This window comes from Triturus cristatus, chromosome 2_1 (assembly GCF_964204655.1).
Source record: "Triturus cristatus chromosome 2_1, aTriCri1.1, whole genome shotgun sequence".
NCBI lineage: Eukaryota > Metazoa > Chordata > Amphibia > Caudata > Salamandridae > Triturus > Triturus cristatus.
The window spans coordinates 862,689,695-862,715,567 of record NC_140581.1 but is presented as its reverse complement, the minus strand read 5'-3'; the positions used below and the strand labels follow the sequence as shown (position 1 = coordinate 862,715,567).

Sequence of the window (25,873 nt, the reverse complement as noted above, 5' to 3'; positions counted from 1 at the left end):
GGTAGCAGTGTTTCTGACTTTTTGATGTAGAATACATACTAAACTAATTCATGGAACATCTATAAGACAATCTATTAAAGGTCCACTCTTGTAATCTACATGCTCAACCAAATAACTGTTTTTAAAATTCTGCGAACAAAATAACTGTAAGTACACCTACCTCCACTGGCGACATTAAATTTGACTCCGAAATAGCCTCCTGGCCCTCCAGGAAGGTGACTTGCTGTTAGAATAATTCCACCAATAGCTTTGATTTTTCTGATGATACACGAAACTGCAGGAGTGGATAAGATTCCATTCTGGCCAATGACCAGCCGGCCAATCTAAATTAGTAAACAAAATAGATTAGGCTCTGTTTCCTTTAATCTATTAATATCACATGCTCACAGAGTTGTCTGAACTTCTTAACAACTGCCCTATTGGTCTCCCTAATAGATGTCTATAGTCTGGCTTATGAATGCACTGTCAAGCCACTCTTAAAAATCCATGTGCTTTGATTGCCCTCTTCCCATCTGTGCTGCTGCCTGAGAGAAACACCATAAATTATCCAGTTATCTGGGTAAATAAACATAATGATTACAGCTGTGTGAAGGACAGGCACTTTTTTGTAGAAGCACACATATTCTGCCCTTTAAAACAGGTATTCCTGGCTCCCAACATGTGGGTGGAGCCAAAGCCCCTCTCTTGGTGATACTCGCATAATTGTCTGGTGACAGCTGCTCTGTCAAGACAGACCATACATACTAATAGCTGCGGGGACTATATCTAATTCACATAACACTCTAAGTTAAAACTGCTCAGTATACAGGAAACAATATAAAAGGTATATCAGAGACATAGCTGCACATGTATATATGTCATCAATTCCCAAGCCTTCTAAAGAGAAACTGTGGCTGCAATGTGGTGGATGCAGTCTTCTACTAAATACTACTCCATGAAAGCCCTTTGCCCCTTCACAATGCGAGTAGCTGCTGCTTTTTTAGCTTTAGCAAAGCCATAGTTCTAAAAATCTGACCTAGTCCTGGAATGAGCCTACACAGTAACCCTAATTATAAGATGGCTGAAATGACGGGTTGGGGATACTGGTGTTGGAGACACTGAATTCAAGCAATATCTTCATCTGTAATACTGGGTACCATGAGTTAAAGTTCGAGGAAACGGGGGACAGCCTTTCGAACCTGGGGTTTTCCAGATTCAATGGACCTTTCCATTAAATTTACCACCTGGTTCCAGGAGGTGGTAAATGTGAGCAGGTTGCCACAGTGAGTCGCAGTGTATGGTCTGGGGGTAGGAGGATGTTTGGGGGGGAAGCAGGGCAGGCTCTAAAGCTGTGGGAAAAGCAGTGCATACTCTCCTGGCACTGTGAGAGGGGGTCGGGTAGGGGCTGGTGTGAGCTTCTGTTGAAGTCAAAGCGTCGACGCGTTTCGATGGGAGTCTTATATCACCATCTTTCTCAAGACAAAGAATGCGACTCTCTTAAACATAAAAGATTTTTTTGCTCAAACAGTTAAAACCACCTGTGTGATAGAACACAATTATCAATAAGTAACCCTAAGCGGCATAGTAGTACAGACTAATAAATAACTACATACCTATAAATATTGTAAGTTAAAACACTAATGTTGGCAATGCCTTGGTAACTCTCTATAGAAATTCCTACAAGCACATCATCTTTTACTAGAATGTATATGCACCATATATAGTCTCAGCTACTGTATACTTCACATGTCTTAATGATATTCAAACTTGTCAGACAAAGGCTATCACATACAGAGAGCATAACTCCCACTACAATTATCTCTAGGTATATATGGCACTCTTCTTACAAACTATACACTCACATCAGTCTTGTTCAATTTCTCTTTTAGACCATGCGTGTGCTGGTTAAGAAAATCGCACAGATGATTTCTCTCACACCCCAGTTGCATAATATTACAACAGAGCTCTCACCTATCATAGGCGAGAAAAGCCATTCCAGATGTGCTGGACAGGTCAGTCGCTAATGTAGGGGGTAGTTGCCTCCTATGTTCTATTTAGGCTTTTCTTGAATATGTCTGTAAATAATGGATGATTTAGTTGTAGTAATACTAGAAATCTTTAGCATAAAATTGTTCGAACAAAGGGTAGAGGGCAGTTGAATCTCACCTTCAAATCACCGAGGTTTGACCCCACATATAAATTGGCACTGGGTGGGTGGCCCAAAGGCATCCAACACTCAAGCCCAGTTAGAGATTAAAATTCTGTAAGACACATATTATATACACGTATTACCCGCCTATTAATTATGGCAGGTTACTACATAGAATGACAGAGAAATAAGCTCACAATTTTACCTTATTGTACGTTACTGCGGTATCAAATGTAAACTCCAGTCTTCTAAAAAAAATACAGCCGTAATAACGGTCTCCATGAACAAACGTGTAGCATGTCAGAGTTCCCTTTTCTAATTAGGGCTGAAAGATGATAAAAAATACATGGCGAGTTGAATTATTTGTTCGTCTTTTCTCCTACTGAAGTTCAACATATCCCTAATTCTAAGGACATAGCTTCTATTCAGAGACTCCCCGACAGTAGAACCAAATACTCATTTTACATCTATATAAAAACTCTAGTTTATTTGATTATAACCACGATTACAAGATTCTCTCCTAATATTTATGCAAGTCAGTCTATGGAACAATTTATGGAGCAATCTCTCCGGTCACACGCTGTATATATACAGCCCAAAGGTAGCGTTATAGAGGTAGGCATCCTTAAAGATATCCCACTCGTTCGGCAATTTGATTGTTCTAATATTCTTGCCTCCAGTTACAGTTGTAGAAACAGAGAACAAATATATCTACGCTATCCCTTGCCAAGTCACTGTCCGTGATCACTTACTTCAATCGGTACATGCTCTTGCGTGGTATCGTCTCAGCCTGTATTGGTACTAGAGTGATGAGAGCGTGTCCCTACCAGTGTATATATATATATGAGTCAATTGTGGGATAGCACCTGGATTTAATCAGTAAGGCGGCTTCTGACCTGCTGCGGGTGATGGAACTGGACCGAGATGAATACCCGGAGGCCTGCACACTGTCGGTCGACTTAGAAAAGGCCTTTGATAGTGTGGAATGGCCATATCTGTATCGAGTGCTGCGGGAGTTCGGCTTGGGGGAGGACTTTGTACGTTGGACCACCTTGCTATATAGCGGTGCCACGGCCCGGGTGAAGACGGGGGCTACTATCTCGGCCTCCTACCGAGTGTGGAGGGGAACGAGGCAGGGCTGTTCCCTATCCCCCTTGTTGTTTGCGCTGGCGGTTGAACCTCTGGCAGCACACGCCCGACGGGGATGTGCTTATTCCGGAGTCGCTCTGAGGGGGGACGCCCACTATATCTCCCTGTATGCAGACGACCTGCTGATGTTTTTGAGGGACGCGACTGAGGCGTTAAGTGGAGCGGTCGCCCTGTTGAAGGAGTTCGGTCGTATGTCTGGACTGAAGGTCAATTGGGGTAAGACGTGTTTGTTCCCGCTGTCACAGGGCGGCAGGACACCGCAGACGGGGGGGACGAATCCGGTGGGAAGGCAGCTGTTTGCGCTACCTGGGGGTTAACATTTATCATACCCAGGCAGATTTGTTGAAGGGGAATGTTGGCAGGGCACTTCGTGGTCTGCGGGGTAGTATGGGGTTTTGGAGTACACTCCTGCTCTCGTGTGCCGGGAGGGTGGCGTTGCTGAAAATGGTGGTGCTGCCACGCCTTCTCTATTTTTTCCGCACACTTCCTGTATGGATCCCGGCGTCGTATTTCGCGCGACTACGGGCACTTTTGACAGGCTTCATTTGGGGTTCGGGGAGGCGACGGGTGGCGCTGGCCACATTGCGGCGGCCCCGAGCGGAGGGGGGCCTGGCAGCCCCTGATTTTGAATGGTACTATTTGGCGGCCCAGCTTCAGTGGCTCACGCAGGCGGTGGCCCGAGAGTATAGAGGCCCGGAGGGCCCGCAGGACAGGTTGATCCCACGGCATGTGCTGGCCTTTACGGTTCTCCAGCAGCGACTGGACTTAACTCAGCTAACCCTGGAGGAGCGTACCCTCTGGCAGTGTTGGAATAGGTGTCAGAGGCGGGCAGCCATAGTCCGCCCGTACGCCCCGGAAATCCCCCTAGGGATGTGCACAGCGCTCCCGCATGGGGGTGATTGGTCCGGGCTAGCGACTTGGGAGGAGCTGGGAGTACAGATGGTAGGAGACCTATTCCGGGACGGAGTGTTATTGTCCTTCCAGGACCTGCAGAATGCTTACGGGCTCCCGCAGGGAGACTTTTTGCTTCATGCGGCCTTGGTGGCGAGCCTCCAGAAGCACTGGAAAATGGGGCTGTCGGAACCGCCGACTGCAGCGGGTTGCCAATATGTCATGATGGCGGCGGGGACGACCAAGGCCATTACTTGCCTATATCGACGATTGTCGCCGGAGGGCTTGCAGCCTCTGGCCGCTCTGAGGGAAAAGTGGGAAGCGGACCTCGGAAGGCGATTCCTGAGACCACATGGTCCACGCTAGTGCGGAGGGCCTGGAAGGGAACGCGGAACGCACGGTTCCAGTTGGTTCAGTTTTTCACGCTGCATAGGGCGTATCTGACGCCGGCCAAGGTCTTGCAATATTTCGGAGGGGCACACTCTCCATGTCCGCGGTGTGGGGGAGAGAGGGCAGATTTTCGCCACATGTTTTGGGCCTGCTTGAAGCTGGGAGACTATTGGGCTGAGGTAGTGGACTGCTTGAATCAGGTGACAGACCGCTCTATTACCCCAGAGATGGGGGCTTGCTTGTTGCTATGGTTTCCACACACCCGGCGTACGAAGGTCACTAGCAAGTTCTATGACCTGGGGTTGATATTGGCCAAGAGAGAATTGACCATGCACTGGAAATCTCGGGGGGGGGGCCTAGCTTTTTGCGGTGGAGGACAGCGTTAGTGAGATGGGCGGGGGTGGAGGGTACGCTCCGGGTGCAGTTGGCTCTTAGAAGAGATGATGAGAAAGCGTTAGCGACGGCCAGGGCATGGGAAGCGTTGGTGGTGAAACTCCAGGGGTTAATATCTGAGGTAGGGGACGAAGGGAGCACGGCGGATAGACAAGAGGAGAGGGGGACTGGGGAATGAGATGATATGGGAACGAGGGAGGTCCCGGGACACCTACCAGAGGCCTGGACAAGAGGGACGATCTGCTTGCACAGAGAGGGATTGAGCGTCCGTACATGATTTCCTTGGAAAGGGGGGCACATCCGGGGAGAGGTAGGGGACAGGGGCACACTGACACGGGGGTGGGGAGAGGTGGGAACGAGTTGGGGTTAGGAGGGACGGTACTCCTTTTGGACTCGGAACCTCGTTGTGTAATGAATAGTAATTGTTGATTTGGAAAATAATAAAAAAATGTTTCAACAAAAAAAAAGGCGGCTTCTGACTCACACACGCCGTTCCTATTGCTTCCGGATCGAAATACCTTCCGGGATTCAACAAACACAGGAAATGAAGGTGGAATTCCTTCCTTCCTTCTGCAGAATGCATGCGCCATATTGGAACATGTTATATCAATGAAAACAGCGTAGCTCATTGTTAGTAAGCACTAAAAGCAGGGCTTGATAGGTAGAGTATTACTACTAAAAATCAATGTGGGTATAAACAAACTCCCAATACTATCGGAGCACACTTAGTTATTCCTAAATTAGGAAAAAGAAAGGAAGAGGGGGATATGTTCCCAAGGACATGTCTCCTATTAACATCCAAGATGGCTCTCCCTGCCGGCTATATTGGACTCTGTAGGTAATGTGATCCAATAATTCTCGGCCTAGGTTGATCCATAATACTGGATAGCAGAGAAGGAGGGATAATACCCATTCAACTCAAAAGGGAGGCTTGTATATGGCGTGGTTAAACTGTTGGCCTATGGACCTCTATTGGCCTCCTATTATTACTTTAAAGGCATAATAAAGAGCCCTCAAAATAAACAGGAACTTTATTTAGGACTTGGCAAGTTAGAATTGATGCATATATCACAAATGAAAGGAGCTAAAATACTACTAAATGCAGATTCATCAACTGCAAACTATTCACGCTATATTCACAAGGATCTATCTATACAATGAGGGACATCCAGTCTTCTCTCGAATTTAAACCTTTGTTGATGGTACCCAATTTGCACATGTACCATTGTTCCCTCATTTTTCTGTTTTTTCTATGTTTCCTCCTCGCCTGTTATACTTGATTCGTTCCAATATGAACCATTTGAAATCTTCACATTTGTGATTTTGCTGAAGGAAATGTGCGGTCAATGGTGCATTCTCTTTATTGCTGTGTATAGCGGACTTGTGTTCGACTAATCTGGCACGTAGTTCACGAATTGTTTCGCCCACGTAGCCTAAGCTACATGGGCAAACTAGGAAGTAAACTACGTTTTTAGTTCTGCAATTAGTAAGTTCTCTTGATGCAAAGGTTAGACCTTTGTGTTCAATCTTCTTGGCTACTGTACATTGTTCACAGACTGAGCAGGACCCACATTTACTGTTGCCCATTGCTTTAGTCTGGAACATAGTGGTTTGAATATTCTCATCCTTGTATGTATGCACCAATGAGTTGCGTACATTTTTGTTGCGCTTAAAGGCAAACATAGGTTTCTCCAGTGGTACTTCTCTATATTCATTGATGATCTTCTAATTTCTATTTATTATATTCTTTATTTGGTTACTCACTTGTGAAAATGTACTTACAAACACTATCTTCTCTGCGGTTTTATTCTTTTCTTTCTTTTTGGTAAAATCAAGCATAGACTCTCGGTCACAGAATCTGGCTCGTTTAAATGAGTTTTTTATTAGTTTTTTTGGGTAGCCCCTTTCGCTAAGTTTCTTTATAAGACCCTCAGAGTGTGCACAGAAGTCACTAATGGTGGTGCAATTCCTGCGAAGACGCAGGAATTCCCCAAAGGGGATATTATCTTTCTGGGCTTTAGGGTGGTGGCTTTTATATTGTAGCAGAGTATTTTTGTCTGTTGGTTTACTATACAATTCTACTGCCAGTCTGTTGTCCTCGTTCTTAATACAAATATCTAAAAAAATGTATGTGGGAACTGCTCCATTGGGAGGTAAATCTAAGGTTAGTATCTCCTAGGTTTAACCAGGAAATAAATTCTTCCAATTGGTCACTGGCACCGTCATCTATGAAGCGGTACCAGTGAATTATATTCTCAAAGAAAGGGGCTAACTCGTTGAACACATGAACTTGCTCAAATTTGCTGATGTAGAGGCAGGCCAGACTTGGGGCGCAAGTCGCGCTCATGCTGGTCCCCTTTATTTGTTGGTACAGATCCTTCTTGTATAGAAAGAGGTTATTTTTCAGTACCATGCTGATACAACTCATTATAAAATCAATGTTTCCACCCCCAAGATCTTCTTCCTGTAGGATTGATCCGACTGCTCTAATAGGAACGGCGTGTGTGAGACAGAAGCCGCCGTACTGATTAAATCCAGGTGCTATCCCACGATTGACTCGTATATATAGATACTCGTAGGGACACGTTCTCATCACTCTATTACCAATACAGGCTGACACGATACCACGCAGGAGCGTGCACCGATTGAAGTAAGTGATCAGGGACAATGACTTCGAAAGCGCTAGCGTAGATATATTTGTTCTCTGTTTCTACAACAGTAACAGGAGGCAAGAATATTAGAACAATCAAATTGCCGAACGAGTGGGATATCTTTAAGGATGCCTACCTCTATAACACTATCTTTGGGCTGTATATATACAGCGTGTGACCGGAGAGATTGCTCCATAAACTGTTCCATAGACTGCGTTGCATAAATATTAGGAGAGAATCTTGTAGTCGTGGTTATAATCAAATGAACTAGAGTTTTTATATAGATGTAAAATGAGTACTTGGCTCTACTGTCGGGGAGTCTCTAAATAGAAGCTTTGTCCTTAGAATTAGGGATACGTTGAACTTCAGTAGGAGAAAAGATGAACAAATAATTCAACTCGCCATGTATTTTTTATCATCTTTCAGACCCTAATTAGAAAAGGGAACTCTGACACGCTACACATTTGTTCATGGAGACCTTTGTTTTTGAGAAGGCTGGAGTTTACATTTGATACCGTATGTACAATAAGGTAAAATCGTGAGCTTATTTCTCTGTCATTCTATGTAGTAATCTGCCATAATTAATAGGCGGGTAATACGTGTATACAATATGTGTCTAACAGAATTTTAATCTCTAACTGGCCTTGAGTGTTGGATGCCTTTGGGACACCCACCCAGTGCCAATTTATCTGTGGGGGCAAACCTCGGTGATTTGAAGGTGAGATTCAACTGCCCTTTGTTTGGACAATTTTATGCTAAAAACTTCTAGTATTACTACAACTATATTATCTATTATATACAGACATATTAAGAAAAGCCTACATAGAACATAGGAGGCAACTACCCCCTACATTAGCGACTGACCTGTCCATCACATCTGGAATGGCTTTTCTCGCCTATGATAGGTGAGAGCTCTGTTGTAATATTATGCAACTGGGGTGTGAGAGAAATCATCTGTGTGATTTTCTTAACCAGCACACGCATGGTCTATAAGAGAAATTGAACGAGAGTGATGTGAGTGTATAGTTTATATACCTAGAGATAATTGTAGTGGGAGTTATGCTCTCTGTATGTGATAGCCTTTGTCTGACGAGTTTGAATATCATTAAGACATGTGAAGTATACAGTAGCTGAGACTATATATGGTGTATATACATTCTAGGATAAGATGATGTACTTGTATGAATTTATATAGAGAGTTATCAAGGCATTGCCAATATTAGTGCTTTAACTTACAATATTTATAGGTATGTAGTTATTTAATAGTCTGTACCACTATGCCGCTTAGGGTTACTTATTGATATTTGTGTTCTATGACACAGGTGGTTTTAACTGTTCGAGTCAAAAATAATCTTTTATGTTTAAGAGAGTCGCATTCTTTGTCTTGAGAAAGATGGTGATATAGGACACCCATCGAAACGCATCGATGCTTTGATTTCAACACAATCTGTGCAAGGGCTGCAGCCAACGAGCACTAAACAAATTCAACAGTACCAGGCTCCACGCCCATGAATTTGGTCGATCACGGATGTGTATACTATTAATGACATAGGTGCCGATCACGATCCGTTAAAAAAATTGCCCGTCCGACTCGTATCCGGTCTTTTTACCGTACGAATCGTACAAGTGCTGTACAAACTGGCAATCACGATTCGCATGGTAAAAAGCCCATACGAGTCGCATTGGGAATAATTCCCCACACGTCCTCGGGTCGGAAAATGTGTCCGACACCTCCCCGGACGATTTACCGTACAAACGTGAAAAGTGAAGTCCGACCGCGCAAGTACGATCCATCCCGTGCGTCCGATGTCACAACCCTATGGAAAAAACACCGTCCGCACCGAACTCCCATTGCAACCATGGAGACATGTGCCCGCATACGCGCCGTACCCCCCCAGCCCCTGTGTAGCGCTGGGGGTACGCACCGTACATACACGTGGGTACGACTCGTACGTACACGGGGGGTACGCACCGTACATACACGGGGGTACGCACCGTACGTACACGGGGGGGTCGGCGCGTACTCACGGGGGCTGGGGGGGTATGGCGCATACTCACGGGGGCTGGGGGGGTACGGCGCATACTCACGGGGGCTGGGGGGGGGGTACGGCACGTACCGGGCCCCCAATTCCACACGCATCGCGGCGTACTTCGCTTTTCCGGCACTTTTTGGGTGCCGTAAAAATATTGCCGTCCGGACCGCTGTCGGTTCGAATCGTACTTCCTGGTTCGTGAAACGCTGCCTGAGAGCGTCCCGACGTCACGTCGGCGCTTTCCCCGGATCACATTTGTATTTATCTTTTCGTCGGTCGGTGTTTTGTACGACTCGTACGGAAATGGTGTTTCCGTGCGAATCGTACTTGCATGTTTGTAAAGTTTTACAACCGGGTACGAGTCGGACGGAAAAAAGCCTCCGTCCGACGGTTCGTACCCAGTTTTTACAGGATCGTAATTGGCACCATAGTGTGTGTGTCTAGGTTATGTACTCTCTTTTTTGCAATTATGTTGCAAACAAATCCGATTTTTGTATTTTCATTGAAATTTGTAACAGAATGTTTATGGATTATGCCAATTGTCTTTTTTAACACTGTGTTTTTAATGAGATATTTTTATCAATAAATCGATTTCTATTTTCCTAGTACCATAGGTGTTGAGATTATCTGTGGGAAATATATGGCTAAAACTTCTTGTGCATGTTACCGTGTGGAATGGTATGAGAAGATTGTGGGGTGAATGAGAGAGTTAAAAGAATAATAATAATCTAGAGAATACAATACTGCCCAAAGGATTCCGTTCTTTACTACTGCGTAGTACTCTATTCCTTTGGTTTGAAGGGGTTCCTCTTTTTTTTTTCCATTAATGTTACTGAACTTTCCCATAGGGTTCATATGGTAATTCCTCTCTAGGACTGCTTTCCTTTACCGAGCATAAACCAAATTGTCATTTTTAAGTCACCCACCAAGAGCAGCCTTTACTTTTCCAACTCCATCTTCTTTCGTTTGATAGTGATTGTTTTTATTGATTTGTAAAAACAGTTGTGAATTTTGTACCAGTGAATCGTGATACTTAATTATAATGATGTTGCTACTTCTACACAGACTAAAAACACATTGTTATTTGGAAAATGTGCTCGCGGATTATTGAGATGTTCATAATTCAAACAGATGACCTGTCGTACGAGGTGTGGGTGTCATCCAGATGTTGGACGAACTGTCACCCGCAATGTCACATAAATTAGTCAGGAATACCAAGGTAACCCCACCACTCTGTATAGACCCATAGTAAAGACTTCTGGTGCAGATTTACAAGCCCCTTGTGGCACTTTTCCGGTCTAACAGTTCCAACCTGGTGCAGCTGTGTATGAATGCACAAACACCATCTTACCAAACTCTGTGTTTACCCCTAACAGAGATGCGATGCAGGACCAACAGAAACAACTGTTGCCGATACTTTAATATACACATTGAGTAGTCTTCAGTTCCTTCCCCAGGGGAGTATTGCTCTTTCACCTTCTGCTATGGACCAGTTGGTGTATGCTTCACCTCTTGCAATGCACGAGGGACCTTGTTGCATCACTTTTCATGGTACTACTCGTAATTTAGGCATGCTAAATCACAGTGCTATTTTGCAATGCATTATGCTAGTGGTATATCTGTACTGTAATTCTTTTATATAAAAATTACATTGTGGTCAAACTGTAACTTGCTCCAGTTCACCGAAAGAAAGCTTGATTTCTACAGTGCAATATTATATTTTGTTTCCTGCTTTGAATATAACTTATATTGTGGGTGGGCGGGGGAGTGAGGCGAACTCTGCCCTCACACATGGAAAGATATAATAATATATAATTAGTATTGGCGAAGGTCTGGCATTAACACATGCACACACGCAGATTTGTGCATGCCTATGCTAACCGACAGTAGAACATTAAAATTCGATCTTAAGGCTCTGGCAATGCTTGTTGTGCGTGCAGCAATTGCTACAACGAAGAACTCTGATGATCTCATTCTTATTTTATCCACATCTCAGCAGTAGAGGAAGGTAAAAAATGGTCAAGAAGCAAACTTACATATTTTTGACACTATTTGCCTGTAGGAGACAGACAATTGACTATAAAAATTCCGCTTTCTGCAGGCAAGATTTTTCTTAGGAAAGATCAGGCTTTTCTTACAACAGATTAATTAACAATTTTAGTTTTTCACCTCCACATTACTATGAATAATTAAAATAAATAATTCTATATTTTTTTCTCCTAAATAACTGCATCAGTTGATAATCATTGTCACGGCTTAAAACAGTCTTAAAGAGTTGTTCTTGTGTGTTTAAGTGTTTTTTAAAGTGACGCATAACTTTTATACACAGGTTAGTTTAAAGTTATAGAAGTAATTTTTTAGTCTCAGCATCACACATGCATCTTCTTACATGTTAAATGTGAGAAAGGGTTTAAAAAATATAATGATTTGAGTTTAGGTTTTGGCATTTCTGTGCGCTGAGAGGAAGGGCCCCTTCACTTGCTGCAGCCAGTGGTCTTCCCTCTGCTATGAAGCGGACTTAGCAACCACTAAGGAGCATCCAGTGTAAACGTTTGAATAGAAACAGCCGAGAGAAAACACAGGCATCCTTGTCCATGCTGCAAGTGTGCCTTTTGTTACAGACAGGGTTTTTTTTGTGCAATAAGGGACACATGCTCCACCCATGGGTTGTCTTCCGAGCTTAGAGAAATGCAAGGCAGCAACTTGCACAGTGTTTAATTTGAGCCGGTGGTTTCCGGTGCTCGGCACTGGCACTTTATTGTCAACACTGGTGCTTGTAATAATCTGCCACTGGCTAATTTAGAGATGGCCACAACAACACTTGATTATTAATTCACTACACATTAAAAATGACTTTTACCGGGGGGGGGGGGGGAAGGGGGGGGGGGGGCGTGGTTAGCGCCCAAGGAAGATGGCGGCGTTTTCGTGACTCGGCTGAGGACGGCGGGAGGACGAAAGGAATTCCTCATGCATTCTGCGGATTGACCTGGTTAATTTACCATACATGGACGTCGGAGCCTCCACCCCATAAGGTGATGTGAGTTTCAACTTTTTTCGAGACGCGCTTCAGCTTCATATTTCCTAATTTCTTTATAACCGGCTCAACGGCCGACATCTTAATGCTGACTGCAACCTGATGGAATTTGCCTTCACCGCGCGCTCACTTCAGCGCCCGCCTCAAGTTTCATTCCTGCAAGGAAAAGCAAATTTTATTATTTTTTAGCAATTTCAAGACATACCTTAATCTGGTATTTTCTAACTTCTCTATGGCAAATTTCACGGCATAAGCGACCTGAGGGGAACGGATTTTACCTCAAGTCTCCTTTTCACAACAGAGGACAAATCTCAATACTTCTCATCATTTTCAGGCCGTGCCTCAGTACCTATCTTCTAATCTCTCTGTGACTGGTTTGGCGGTCGTTTTCTTATTGTCATTTCAGGACCTGAGAAAAATTGTCACTATCATGTAACCTACTTTTACAGCTTGCTTCTAATTTTTCCTCTTATGCCATGAGTAGCTGCGTGGGGCGGCTCTTTTTCAAATATACCACATGTTAAGTTCATTTTTTGGTGTTTCTAACCTTGGCAGCATGGTACTACCTCTCTTTAACTCATGTGTTTCTTAAACACACTCTGCTTCCAACACAGATCTCCGGCAATGTTATTCTAAATGTTTAAATTGCTCTATATGATGATTTGTTATTCTGCTGGTGCTTCTTTGTTCAAATCCTAAAGGAATGAGTGTTACTCTTCTTATGTTCTAGATATTTATATGATCCTGTGAATACCAATTGCATATTCTATGTCATAGTATTTCCTTACTAAGTGTCTCAGGTATATTTTGCTTCATTATCAATATTGCCATTGACTCACCATACTTATATGGGTCGACTGAAAAAAGTATTTTCCTTGCAAGCTACTTCAAAGCGTACGTTTCTTGTGCATTCAAAATTTCGAGCTTGCTCCGCCCAGATGGAAATTCCCTTGAATTCATCAACCAAAATGGCTTCTTTGTCTCTTGCTAATGTTTCTTTGGCAGCTACCAAAGTAACAACCAAGTGGCAGAAAAAAGACCCACCGTCTCCACCGAAGCAGTCTTCGTCAGTGTCTATGGAATTTCTTTTGGAGGAGATTCGTGCCCTACGACCATTTGTTGAAGAGACAAACTCTAAAATCCAATTCCTTACAGATGGTTGGGAAAAACTAACGTCGAGTATAGCGTCGAGACGCTGAACTCATCTCTTGTCAAAACTGAAGCTCTTCAATCTCAAGCCACGGCCCTACAAAAGCAGGTTGAAAATCTCGAAAATAGGAACAGGAGAAACAACCTTCGTATATATGGTCTGGCAGAAGGTTCAGAGGGGCCTGACCACATTTCTTTCTTCCAAAATTTCCTGCCAACAGTGCTCAACTTGCCTGAAGGTACTACTCTTAATATTCAACGTGCTCATCGACTGGGCCCGGCGCATTCAGCCTCCTCAAGCACAAGGAAACCAAGAGGTTTCATATTATACTTTTTGGAATATACAGATCTCCTCAAAGTCTTACAAGCAGCCAAGCTCATAAAACGGATTTAATTCTGAGGCAGCCAACTCTTTTTCTCACAAGATTATGCTAAACTAACGGCGGATCGCCGCAGAGAATTCCTTAACATGAGGCCGGTTACGCTCCATTGGAGCTAGGTTTGGATTATTTCATCCTTGTTTGTTCAAGGTTACTTTCAATAACAATATCATGCCATACGAAGATCCAACAAAGCTAAGAAGCTTCCTCAACGCTAAATGTCCAGATCAGATGGACACTTCCAATGCTCGTTTTAAATGAACTTCCTTATGTTACCTAACGTAATTTATTGTATCATTTCTTTTGGAGACACAATGGTTACATTCTGAAGAAACATCTTCGTTTGTTTGTCTTAACCAACATTATAATTTCAGGTTGTTAATATGCATTCTATGTCTTCATAATACGTTTTTTCGTATTACGTTTGGCAGTACTAATCATTCTTTCTTTTCACAGGTTCCGTCTCAATGTGTTCAAAATGTACATCCTATTTGTTTTATTTCCATCCTAAAAGTCCCCCTGCCTTACCTCGTGTAGTCTGGACACGTCATCGTTCCATGGGGCCTCATCCCCCCACCCCCCCATTGTTTTTGAGTTTCATCTAGATATGACCTCTTTATTTCTACTGTTTTTCATAGTACTTACTTTCTTTCTTGTATTACCTCTCCCTCCTTTCCCTGTGTATCATCTCCTCATCTATCTCTTTTTTTATACTCTTATCCTTATCCTCCCTCTTTCTTAATTTTCTCTCAAACGGTTTTTATGTTTCTTATCTTCGTACTTACTTTTAAGATTGTTTGTATGGTTTTTACAGTTCTCATTGTTGTGTTTTCTACAAATGTTACCTTTCACAATTTGCAGAATTGTAATGGTTCACTTCATATTCCAGTAATTTCATTGTATATATGTTTCTGAAAATTGTCACATGGAATGTTAGAGGCTTAAATTCCTCCATCAAAAGACAAAGAGTTTTATCCCACCTTTCTAAGCTTAATGCTGATACTGTGTTAATACAAGAATCACATCTCACAGAAAACGAATCACTAAAACTCAAAAGACAATGGGTGGGTGAAGTCTTCTTCTCGCCCGGAGACGGTAAGAGGAATAGTGTGATAACTCTTTGCCACAAAGCGTTGAATGCTAAACTTATTTCTCAAAAATCATTCACAAGTGGCAGATGGATTTTCACTAACCTAATGTTGGGAAAAAAAACCTTGTCCTTACTTAACATCTATGCGCCTACCAATGGTGATGCCCTGTTTTGGTCACACATCTCCCAACTATTGTTAAAATATCCTTTGGAAAATTTCCTTTTAGCAGGAGATTGTAATCAATAGGAACTCTAAATCCCCCTTCATTCCAAACACATCCCACAAAGCTTTTTTGAGAGCTATCAAACAAAGGAATTTATTGGATGCATGGGGATTGTATAATCCGTCTACACGAGAATACTCTTTTTTCTACCCCTACATCAAACACAATCTAGAATAGACCATATTTTCATCTCACACAATGTATCCCAATCCCTATGCTCAGCTGATATTGGCCCTATTCTCATATCAGACCATGCTCCCGTTTCAATTCAATGAGATATTTTGCATAAATCCACACACCCAGAGATGGCGTTTTTACAACTCCCTACTTCTTGACCCTAAATTCAATACCTCTTTTACTTCCTTCTTCCATTAATATTTTCGTATAAACCAAACAAATGATGTTTCCTTTCATACAGTATGGGACGCCTTCAAGGCTTCTGCTCGTGATTTCATCATCCGATTTATGTCAAATAAACGCAAAACATCACATATGCTAAATAATGCTCTTCTCACTAAAATGAAGAAACTTGAGCATTACTTTTATACCTCCAAGTCAAAATAATGTCTTAAGGAGCTTATCATTGCTAAGATTGCCTTCAATGAAACTTCCACCGAACAAGCCTCCCACTATTTATTAAAATCCTCTGCGAAATACTATGGTGGCCAGAATAAGTCAGGCATACTACTACCTAATTATCTAAAGATTACGCAACATAAACTTCATATTGAGTCTATTATAGATGATAGCCAGCAACCACATTACAAAGACCCTGAAATACTCCAAGAATTTGTCAACTTTTATAAATCTCTTTATGCTCCAGAAATCGCTTCTTCAAATGAGAATATATCCCAGTATTTTTTTACAATTCAAAAACAAACCAACCCCCAAATGAATTTTGATCTTTTAGAAAATGACATCATACAAAAAGAATTGCTAAATGCTCTGCACATTCTTAAAAAGGATAAGGCCCCAGGTCCAGATGGCTTTACAGTGGAATTTTATTGACACTTTTCCAAATTACTTCGGCCACATTTATACATTCCACAGGCTCCTTTTCCGAAGCTCTGATATGTTTGATACCAAAAGATGATAAAGACTTACGTTTTTGTAAGAATTATAGGCCTATATCCCTAGTAAATGTGGATTACAAAATGTTTTCAAAAGCCTTAGCCCTAAGATTAGAACCCCATCTTCCACATCTACTTGGCAAAGACCAATCAGGTTTTGTCACGGGTCGCAATATTACTGACAACACACGCTTATTCTTTGACATCCTGTCTAAATCGTCACATTTTCCAGACTCATTAGCAGCAATTGCTTTGGATACGTAAAAAGCATTCAACAGGGTGTCTTCGCCATTTATGTTCCACGCCCTCAATTGGTTCGGTTTTGGACCGAAAATCACTTTGTTAATTGCTTTACTTTATTCTGAACCCAAAGCTGCCATATCTACTAATGGCCTCATTTCTCCTTACTTTAGTCTTCAACGTGGAGTATGCCAGGGTTGCCCTTTATCCCCTTTTCTTTTTAATTTAGCTTTAGAATCTTTTCTGTCTAGAATCTGACAGAATCAGGATATAACAGGGTTTGTTTCTAGCTCCCAGCAAATTAAATTATCAGCATACGCTGATGATATTTTAGTATTTCTCTCTCAGCCACAGTCTTTACTCACAGCATTTATGGGAGAAGTCGAAGCCTATGGATTGGTATGGGGTTACAAACTGAATAGAGGAAAGTATGAGATACTACCCTTTACCAAATATATCGTTAAGGACAACTTTAAAACCTCTAATTTCACTTGGAACCCAAAGCACATTAAATATGTTGGTATATGGTTTTCTCCCTCTATAAAGTCATCTATCTCTCTAAATATAGACACATGTACTGATAAACTCAAACCTTTGACTGCAAAATGGCACCCCCTTTACCTTTCTTAGTGGGGTCATTTAGACACAATTAAGATGATGCTCACTCCTATAATTTTATATATCTTATCCAATATACCAATACCCATCCCAGCTAAGTTCTTTCACAAGATCATCATCATTTTGTTATCCTTTTTATGGAATGCTAAAAAACAAAGAATGGCGTTGCAGAAGTTAACAAGGCCAAAAACAGAAGGCGGCGTAAACTTTCCTCATTTCTCTAATTATCACAAAGCCTTTCATTTGAAACAACTATCGAATTGGGTTAACAATCAACCAACTGGCAAACCTTTATGGTTTGACCTTGAGTCTTCATTTATAGCCCCTTTTTAATTCCAAGAATATCTATCATTCACTCATAAGCCACAAATGCTTTCTACCCCAGTAATTAAACATTCCTGTAAGTTATTAGCTACCAAATCCCATTTACCTGCGCATGACTTGAATGCCCTTTTCAAATCCACAATCTGGCACAATAAACAAAACCTTATCAATAGAAAACCTATATACTGGAAAGTCTGGAGAAGTAAGGATTTACTTTGGGTTCATCAATTATTTGATCAAGGTTTGCCTATTCAATTTACACAATTACAGTCCCTGTATCATTTACCTTCTTAATTTCAACATACATTTTCAGCTCTAAGAAAAGCAGTGCTTGACGTATATACTACATTTTCAAATACACCCTCTCTCGCTTCCCAATCTCATCTTCTGTGGCATACTTTCTTGCGGATAAACCCTAAAGCTTCTACCATTTATTCTCGTTTAATGGACCATGCAAATCGGAACAAAACAAAATTGGAACTCTCCTGGGAAACGGATTTGGAGGTGGATTGGCCTATATCCCTGTGGAACAAAATTTAGAGGAAAATCAGGAAATCATCTAGAGCAGCCAGCACAACACAGACTCTTTTTTTCTTATATAACAGATTATTTTTCACCCCTGCTCACCTACACATGATGCACACCACAAGTCCTAGTACTTGCTGGACATGCTCTCAAGGCAATGCCGATCTGAAACAAATGTTATTTACATGTCCACACGTTTTTAAATTTTGGGAACAGGTCTTGCTTCAAATCAATACAATTTTTAACACTACAGCTCCCCTTTCCTTTATAAATCTCTTCTTAGGTAATTTGACACCAGACTGGGAGAGGGATCAATCCAAATTACGAGTTATTGACTTATTACTAGCGGCAGCCTTTCAGCAGGTAACAATAAATTGGAAAGACGCCTCCAAATTGTCCTACCTAGCATGGTGGTATGCTGTTTGCCATAATCATCGATTGGATACAACACTTGTACACCCCATATCTCTTGCTAACAAGCTCTTACAACTCTGGTGTCCCATCACACAATTCTTAGACGATAGTGCGAGAAGTTCTTCTTCAACTTCACCCTCAATACAGGAAGTTACTAAGCCTCCTTGACTTCCTAAAGTTTGACTATGATTCTGTTTTAATATAATTCTTTAGTAACATGTTCTCGACTGTATATTTCTCAAGAAGTAGTACTAGTTTAAGATTATCTTGAACCAAGTTAATGTATTTTGATTGTATCATTTTACTTACTCTGCTCTCTTTATTACTCAGTTGCATTGCATACATTGTTTTATTTGATTTTTATCCTTTATACTTGTGCAATGGTGAATGATTATTTGTGCGAAGTATTGTTATTATTGCCTTGTTGACTTTCTTAAATAAACCTATTCTTGAACTTACAAATTACTTTTACCTGCCGCTCAGCCCATTCTTATAACTTTGAGGGCCTGGAATTTTCTGAATTGCCACATTTGTAGGAGTGTGATGGTTAGTAGTTGTTACTATCATTGGCAGCATGGCAGGGGCAATGTGTGGTGCAAGCTGCTGTGGCCTCCTGATGAGAGCCCTTGCACTTTTTTGTTTTTTTGAGAAATTAAGCACTGGACTTGCACTACCTTGTGTGACTCCAAATTACTATGTCGTGCAAAGCCACACAAGGTGGCTCTGCGTGGCCTAGTACATCTGATTTAAGGCCTTGGGTCGCCTTGCATGACGCAACAGCGACACAATCCCTTAGTAAATCTGGGAATCACTGTTTAGTGCATAAGACAAACTACCGAACAGAAAATGTCATGCCTGACCTACTGACCCGAAGCTGCAAGTGCATCAACAGATGTCTCTTAATAACTTAACTAACTAGATCCAAGAGTTGGAGGTCTATATTTGCTAATCTTTCATGCAACGCAAAGCAGCAAGCAAACTTGCTACACTGCATTGCAAGAAATGAACAGAGCAGAAATGCGCCATAGCTACTAAAATATGGCACACTTCTGCTCCCTCCTGGCTGGCGTACTGTATGTTGTCTAACACCAACACAAGCACCCTAGCACTGTGATGCAAGGGTGCTTGCATTTGGGCCAGGATTGTTTTGGCGCAGGAAGCAACACCTTCCTGCACCAAAACAATCATAACTGGCAATTTCCTCTTTCTAGGTGTGCTGAAAAAAGCCGAACACATGGAAAGAGGAATTAGCGAGGAGAAATAAACATATTTCTCCTCATTACACCATGATCTGTGTGGCGTACCATTTTGCCACAATCCCAGGTTTACTAATTTCAGTAAATCTGGGAGTGTACCAAATTCTATGGGTGGATACCTGGAAATGCCCATGCTAATTGCTAACCCATGGAATGCCTACCACTCTGAAATGCAACCCGGAGCAGTGCAAGCTGCTACTTTGTGCTACATTCCTTTACCAAGTCACGCAAGGCGGCACAAATCACTCCTTGCGTTGCTTTGTAAATATTACAAAATATTAAATATTATTAAATCTGGACCTTAGTGGCTGAATTTTTCTTTTTCAGAGATCCTCCTTGTGAAATGACTTACCACTACATTGGAAATTGGAAAATTATTTTAACAAATTAAGACAATGCATGAAGACTCACCTATTCTCCTTGGCATGTGGGTCATCTAATTCGTTTTTATGACATTCCTTCTCAACTGGTTCTGAGATACCTAAGGCTGGCATGTCTTCTCCATCCATGCTCTCCTGGGTATACTCTATTCTAAAGCTTTTTCATTTTATGGGGCATGTGCATTGGCTTACATCACTGACATAACTCATCTTTAGCAGATGGACTATGTTTCCCATCTCCAGGATGTATAAGGTACTATCTTGCAACCTGCTAAAGTTCACATGTTCCTACACCCTGAAGTCTTAAGGCCACCTATGGGTGGTGAGAAGTGCTTTTCAAACCCCCTCAGTAAATAAACAAAAACAAATAAGTAAAATAGACTTTGCCTAATGAAGAGGTTAGTGCAGAAATATTGGCCTTCTGTGCTCGTTAGCAGGGCAGCATAAGAAAAAGTGTGGCTGCCTCACAGAATTTCTGGATGCAGCATGAACCAACACTATGAATAAGGCTATAAAAGGCAGTCCTCCCTATGAAGTAAGAGAGTCCATGTTACTTTTAATCTTCGTTCGTCCACACATACTTACCAATAAGTCCTCAATCATCTTCATCCATTGTGTTTTATATGCTGTCTTAAAAGAGGAACCCACACCGGAGAAGTTAAGCTAAAGAAGCAAGAAAAGCTGAATACAAACCTTGCTTTGTACCTTGGTTTCCACATTAAGCATGAACAGGCACATGCATCAAGAAAAGCTTTTGCGAGTCCTTAATTGCTATTATTAAGGAATCGCGAATTACGGACTCTCAAAAGCCTATGCATGTAGGAATCGGTATTAAAATAGCGATTCCTAAACATTCCTTAATTGCGACTCGTAAATTGCGACTCGCAATTAAGGAATGGCATCCCATTCATTCTTATGGGCCTGCAGGCCGATAGGAATGAATGGTAAATTGCATGCGCAATTTGTGAGTACCAATAGTCACTCGCAAATAGCGCATGCAATTTCAAGGGTGCAAAGGTTTCAAAATGACACCTGTTGCACCCTTGAAATTGTGATGTTCACCCATGTTGCGCACACACATGCCCCAAGGGCATGTGTGTGTGTAACCTGAAACCTTGAAAAATGCACTTTAGTGCATTTTTCAAGGTTTTTGCAAAATACAGACCAGAGTAATTTCTCTGGATTTTGCGGCCCCAAATAGCGAATTCGCTATTTCTAAGTGTTTCTAGCATTGCATTTAAGGAATCGCAAATTGCGATTCCTTAAATGCAATCGCAATTTAAGAAATCGCAATAAATTGCGATTTCTTAAATTGAGAATTGGGATTTCTTAAATTAAGAGTGCCTAACACTTTAATGCATCGCAAAAGGCCTTTTTGCGGGCGCAAACGGCCAATTTTTGTGAATCGCACCATTTGCGCTCGCAAAAACCTTTGATGCATGCGCCCCGAAATGTTCAAATACATGCAAGCATGAATTCAGTATGTTTAAAGGCATAGGCCTAGGCAACATGATGAAAGAAGTGGAACAGGTAGCAGAAAAAATAAGTATGAATTTTGGGAATGCCATGATTTTATTGTTCTATCAGAGGCAGCACTGTCGGGGTGAATAGGACCACATCCGTTGTTATACTTCTGAAGATGGGAGGGACCCTAGTGTCTGGTGTCATGGAGAAACTCATGTCACAGTTAGACATCAATGACCAGATTTAAGATACAAGTAGAATCAGCTAGAATGTCCTTCATTGCAGTTCTGTAGGTGCTTAAAAATGCACATCAGTTACAGGATCAAGACACTTTTGTTTTTGAAGATTATTTACTTTACTTCCTTTGCTGTACCCTGAATAAGGGACTCTTAAATAAGCGTTCTCAACAGAGCAGAGAATTTACTTTCATTTAACTGCCTATACAGGTTTCAATCTATGATATGGACCGGAAGATCACCTAGTAGCTTTGTTCTACTGACGTAGGGAGTTCCAGGGTAGAAGTTTTACTTCAAGAAAATTGAAATATCACACACCTTTGAAAGTTGTGTTTATAGATGAAAGCACAATGTAATCTGAAAAAATAAAACGTCAGCTGGTCAAAGAGGCTTTCATTTGATCCCCTCTGGGAGTCGGCCTCCAGGATTAAAACAAAGAATTTCCAGACTCTCGGCCCAAGAGCCCCACCTGCAGCACCAGGCAGATGAGCAGCTCCCATGGCAGCGGAGGCAAGCAGTTTCACAGTTAGGCCATCAGGACACAGGGGCAAGCCCGCACAAACCTTCAAACCCTCAACCCAGCCTTGCGGACCAGGCAACCAGGTAGTGGTACCTGGTAATAAGAGAGGGTCAACCACATCTGTAAATTGGCCATCTGCCACCTGCCATGGCCAGAAAGAGCTTGGGCTTGACATGTGCGCATTGAGCATCCCCCGCTAGGCGGAAGCCCCGAGCCATACTGGCAGATAGCACCCCCCCCCCAGAGGTAGAAAGGAGCCTCATTTTCTCCCCGCTTTCAAAGTGACTCACACGAAGACTGCTGGGGTGCACAAGAATGATTCTGGTGCCATTGTTCGGACCACTCCGCTATTAGTGATCTTTCCAGAAACCTTGTTATGGCTCATACTTCCTTTGGACAGTCATATTTAATCATCTTCTTGGTGCTGTGCCATGGACATTGCTGACCCTGGCTGGGCCAACCTGAGGGCCTCACAAAATAATCCAACCAGCAGTAGTGACAGGCATGTACAAAAATTGGAACTTAATCAGCATGAGTTTACAACCTGCACATAGTGGGTAGACCTCATTCATGGAAAACAATTAAATCCACAATCCCTTTCATGAACAGCATGTGATCTGGATACCCACGCCTGTCAATAAAGGGTAGAGACATGCTGATCCATTCAGTGTAGCACATGTGCAGCCCTGGACACCTAGGAACATCTTAGACCTGTGTTTGTTCAATCTTGTGTAGCATAACACCCATTGTCCTGCTAAGAAGTTAAACATTGACTGCTGTGGGTTGTCTATCTATTTGGAGGAGTGTCATTCCTTATCAGAATTAACCACCACACCAACTAAGACTGGGCCATGCACCACCACCCACATATCAGGAAATAGCTATCAATCTGTCAAACCTGTCTTTGTCGGGCCTGGCGAGCTTTGCATCTGGAATGATACTAGGCCACAGGATCTACTCCTGTTGGTACCCTTCCATCAATTTGCCACCATATTTCCCCTGGATCGCAAAGACCTTTGTTTCCAGACGCTGCTCGGGGCGTCATAGCAATAATGCTGCCAGATTGCTAGTGGGCATTGCTGATAGACAGAACTATGACAGTACGTTATTGTCTCTGAAAAGATCTGAGATTTAAACTTTTCATACAGTGTTCCTTTAAGGAATTTAATTAAATATTGTCCATTGCTACACTTTCAGTAGGAAAGTATGCACAAAAAGATGCAAACCATACAGAGTCTGATTTCACGATGAGAAATGGACAGACTACGTGGCTATGAGGGCCCTGTTTATGTGTGTGGGAAAAGCAAGTGTGGGAACAGAGGGAAATGTCACAGAGGACGATTTCATTCAGTTTTAATTATTTTGAGTAATGACCTCAGGCATGTGGAGAATGTAGCCTTTCCCATGTGAAAGAAAAGGAACTCACACTTGCCAGGATTATAAGGGATAGAATCTTGGATTGGAAAACCCATCAGCCGTGGCATAGTTCTCCACTGCTTCATGATCATGCCTGCTGAATGGACATGGTTGAAGAGCAACTCTATCCCACTGCTGTCGATTGGCTCAGACAGCAGATTCATGTCGGAAAGCTCTTGATCTTACCAACCCATTTTTCTTAGCGGCCTTGACTGCTTTCCGAGATTCCAAGAGTCAGGCAACTGTGTCTCAGACTAGGCCTGGGCGGAGTTCATGGAATTTTGCTATGCGGTACTCCGCGAAGTTACAAAAAAAGCTCTGCAAAGTTCCACGAGTGGCACAGTGCAGTGCGAACTGCAGTTTGTGCTGATATTCCTGCAGCTTGGGTAGAAATTCTACCCGAGCAGCAGCTCGCGCTTGTGAACTTACCGTTCGCGATTGTGAACTTACCATTTGCGATTGCGAGTGGAAAAAAACTACGTTGCCAGCAGCGGTCGGTAGTAAGAGTAACTGCAGGGCGGTGATGTGGGGAGGGGGAGGGGCATGGTGGGGGGTAGTAAACTATGGATTACGGAGGTTTACAGGTAAGTTAACATATAAATTAATAAAACACATTTTGTTGCGTGCACTGCATCCCCAAATGCGATGCAGTGCACGCAACGAAATTCGTATTTAGTATGTTTTTAAGCAAGGTTGTTGGGCAAGAAATGTCCATGGAAGGTAGTTAATGAAACAAATACAATGCTTGGTGAGGCAGGGCTTATATTTTCAAATCATAAATTGCATAGTGTAGCAACTTTCAATGAAGGATTGCTCACTTATTACCATCCGTCTAGAGATCTGTCAGAAGCATGTCTCATGAGATTTTAGGAATATCATAGATGTAAGTTCACTGTATTCTCAGAGACCTCCAGGCAGCACACACATTGAGAATAATTCTAAATCAACAAAAATAGTTTTACAGGCTTCTTAGTCTCATCATAACATAGAACTGACTGTCATTGAACCGAATAACCACAGAGATGACGCTATGAAGTTAATTTAAGGCATTTAACCCTTTCGCCGCGGCGGGAATTCCGCCGCGGCGCTGGGGGGTGCGGGGGGGCAGCGCGGTGGTGCTGTGCTCATGACGGAGCCGCTCCGTCATGAGCCACGGTTGAGCTGTGCTCATGACGGAACGGTTCCGTTATGACTCCGCCCATTTGCGTTGTCCCCCCGCACAGGCGGGGAAACAGCGCCGCGTAGGCGGAGCGGCCGCCAACGGCCGTGACATGACGTAACCGTTCCGTCATGAGCACACGGCAACCGTGGCTCATGACGGAGCGGCTCCGTCATGAGCGGGGAAGGGGTTAACCCATGCCTGATGCTTTGTCAATTCCCCGCTGTAGCAGCTACAAAGGGTATGGAATTATTGATGGGCCTCTTCTGTTTGTAACTTGGCATAAAAAGAGTCGTAGATAACGTGAAAGGGTGGACAGGTGAGTGAAACAGTGAATGGGTAGATAGATGGGTGAATGAATGAGTGAAAGTATGAATGTAAGGATGGATGAGTGAAAGAATGGATGTATTAGTGAAAGGGAGGGTGGAGGATGGATGAAAGGGTGGATGGATGGATGAGTGAGTGAAAGGGTGGATGGATGATAAGACAGGTTGGATGGATGGATGGATGGATGAAAGGGATGGTGGATGGATGAAAGGATAGATAGATGTATGAGTGCAAGGATGAATGGGTGAGTGAAATAATGGAGCTGGGGGTCATGAACCCTCAACTTTAGCAGCTACAGCTGGGGGTGGAAATCTTGATGGGCCTCTTCTGTCTGCAACTTGACAGACATAAGTGAATGAGTGAGCGAAAGGATTGATGGTGGATGTGTGAGTGAAAGGATGAATGGATGAGA

The 25,873-nt window shown here is 42.6% G+C and overlaps 1 protein-coding gene across 1 annotated transcript in view; it reads right to left on the bottom strand.

Annotated features, from left to right (window-relative positions):
- The window catches only part of PGM5 (phosphoglucomutase 5), a 680,115-nt gene that overhangs the window by 527,694 nt on the left and 126,548 nt on the right, over positions 1–25,873 (bottom strand). The window contains exon 2 of the mRNA XM_085632981.1: positions 161–323. Coding sequence (XP_085489107.1) covers positions 161–323 — 163 coding nt within the window. The remainder of the gene's footprint in view (positions 1–160; positions 324–25,873) is intronic.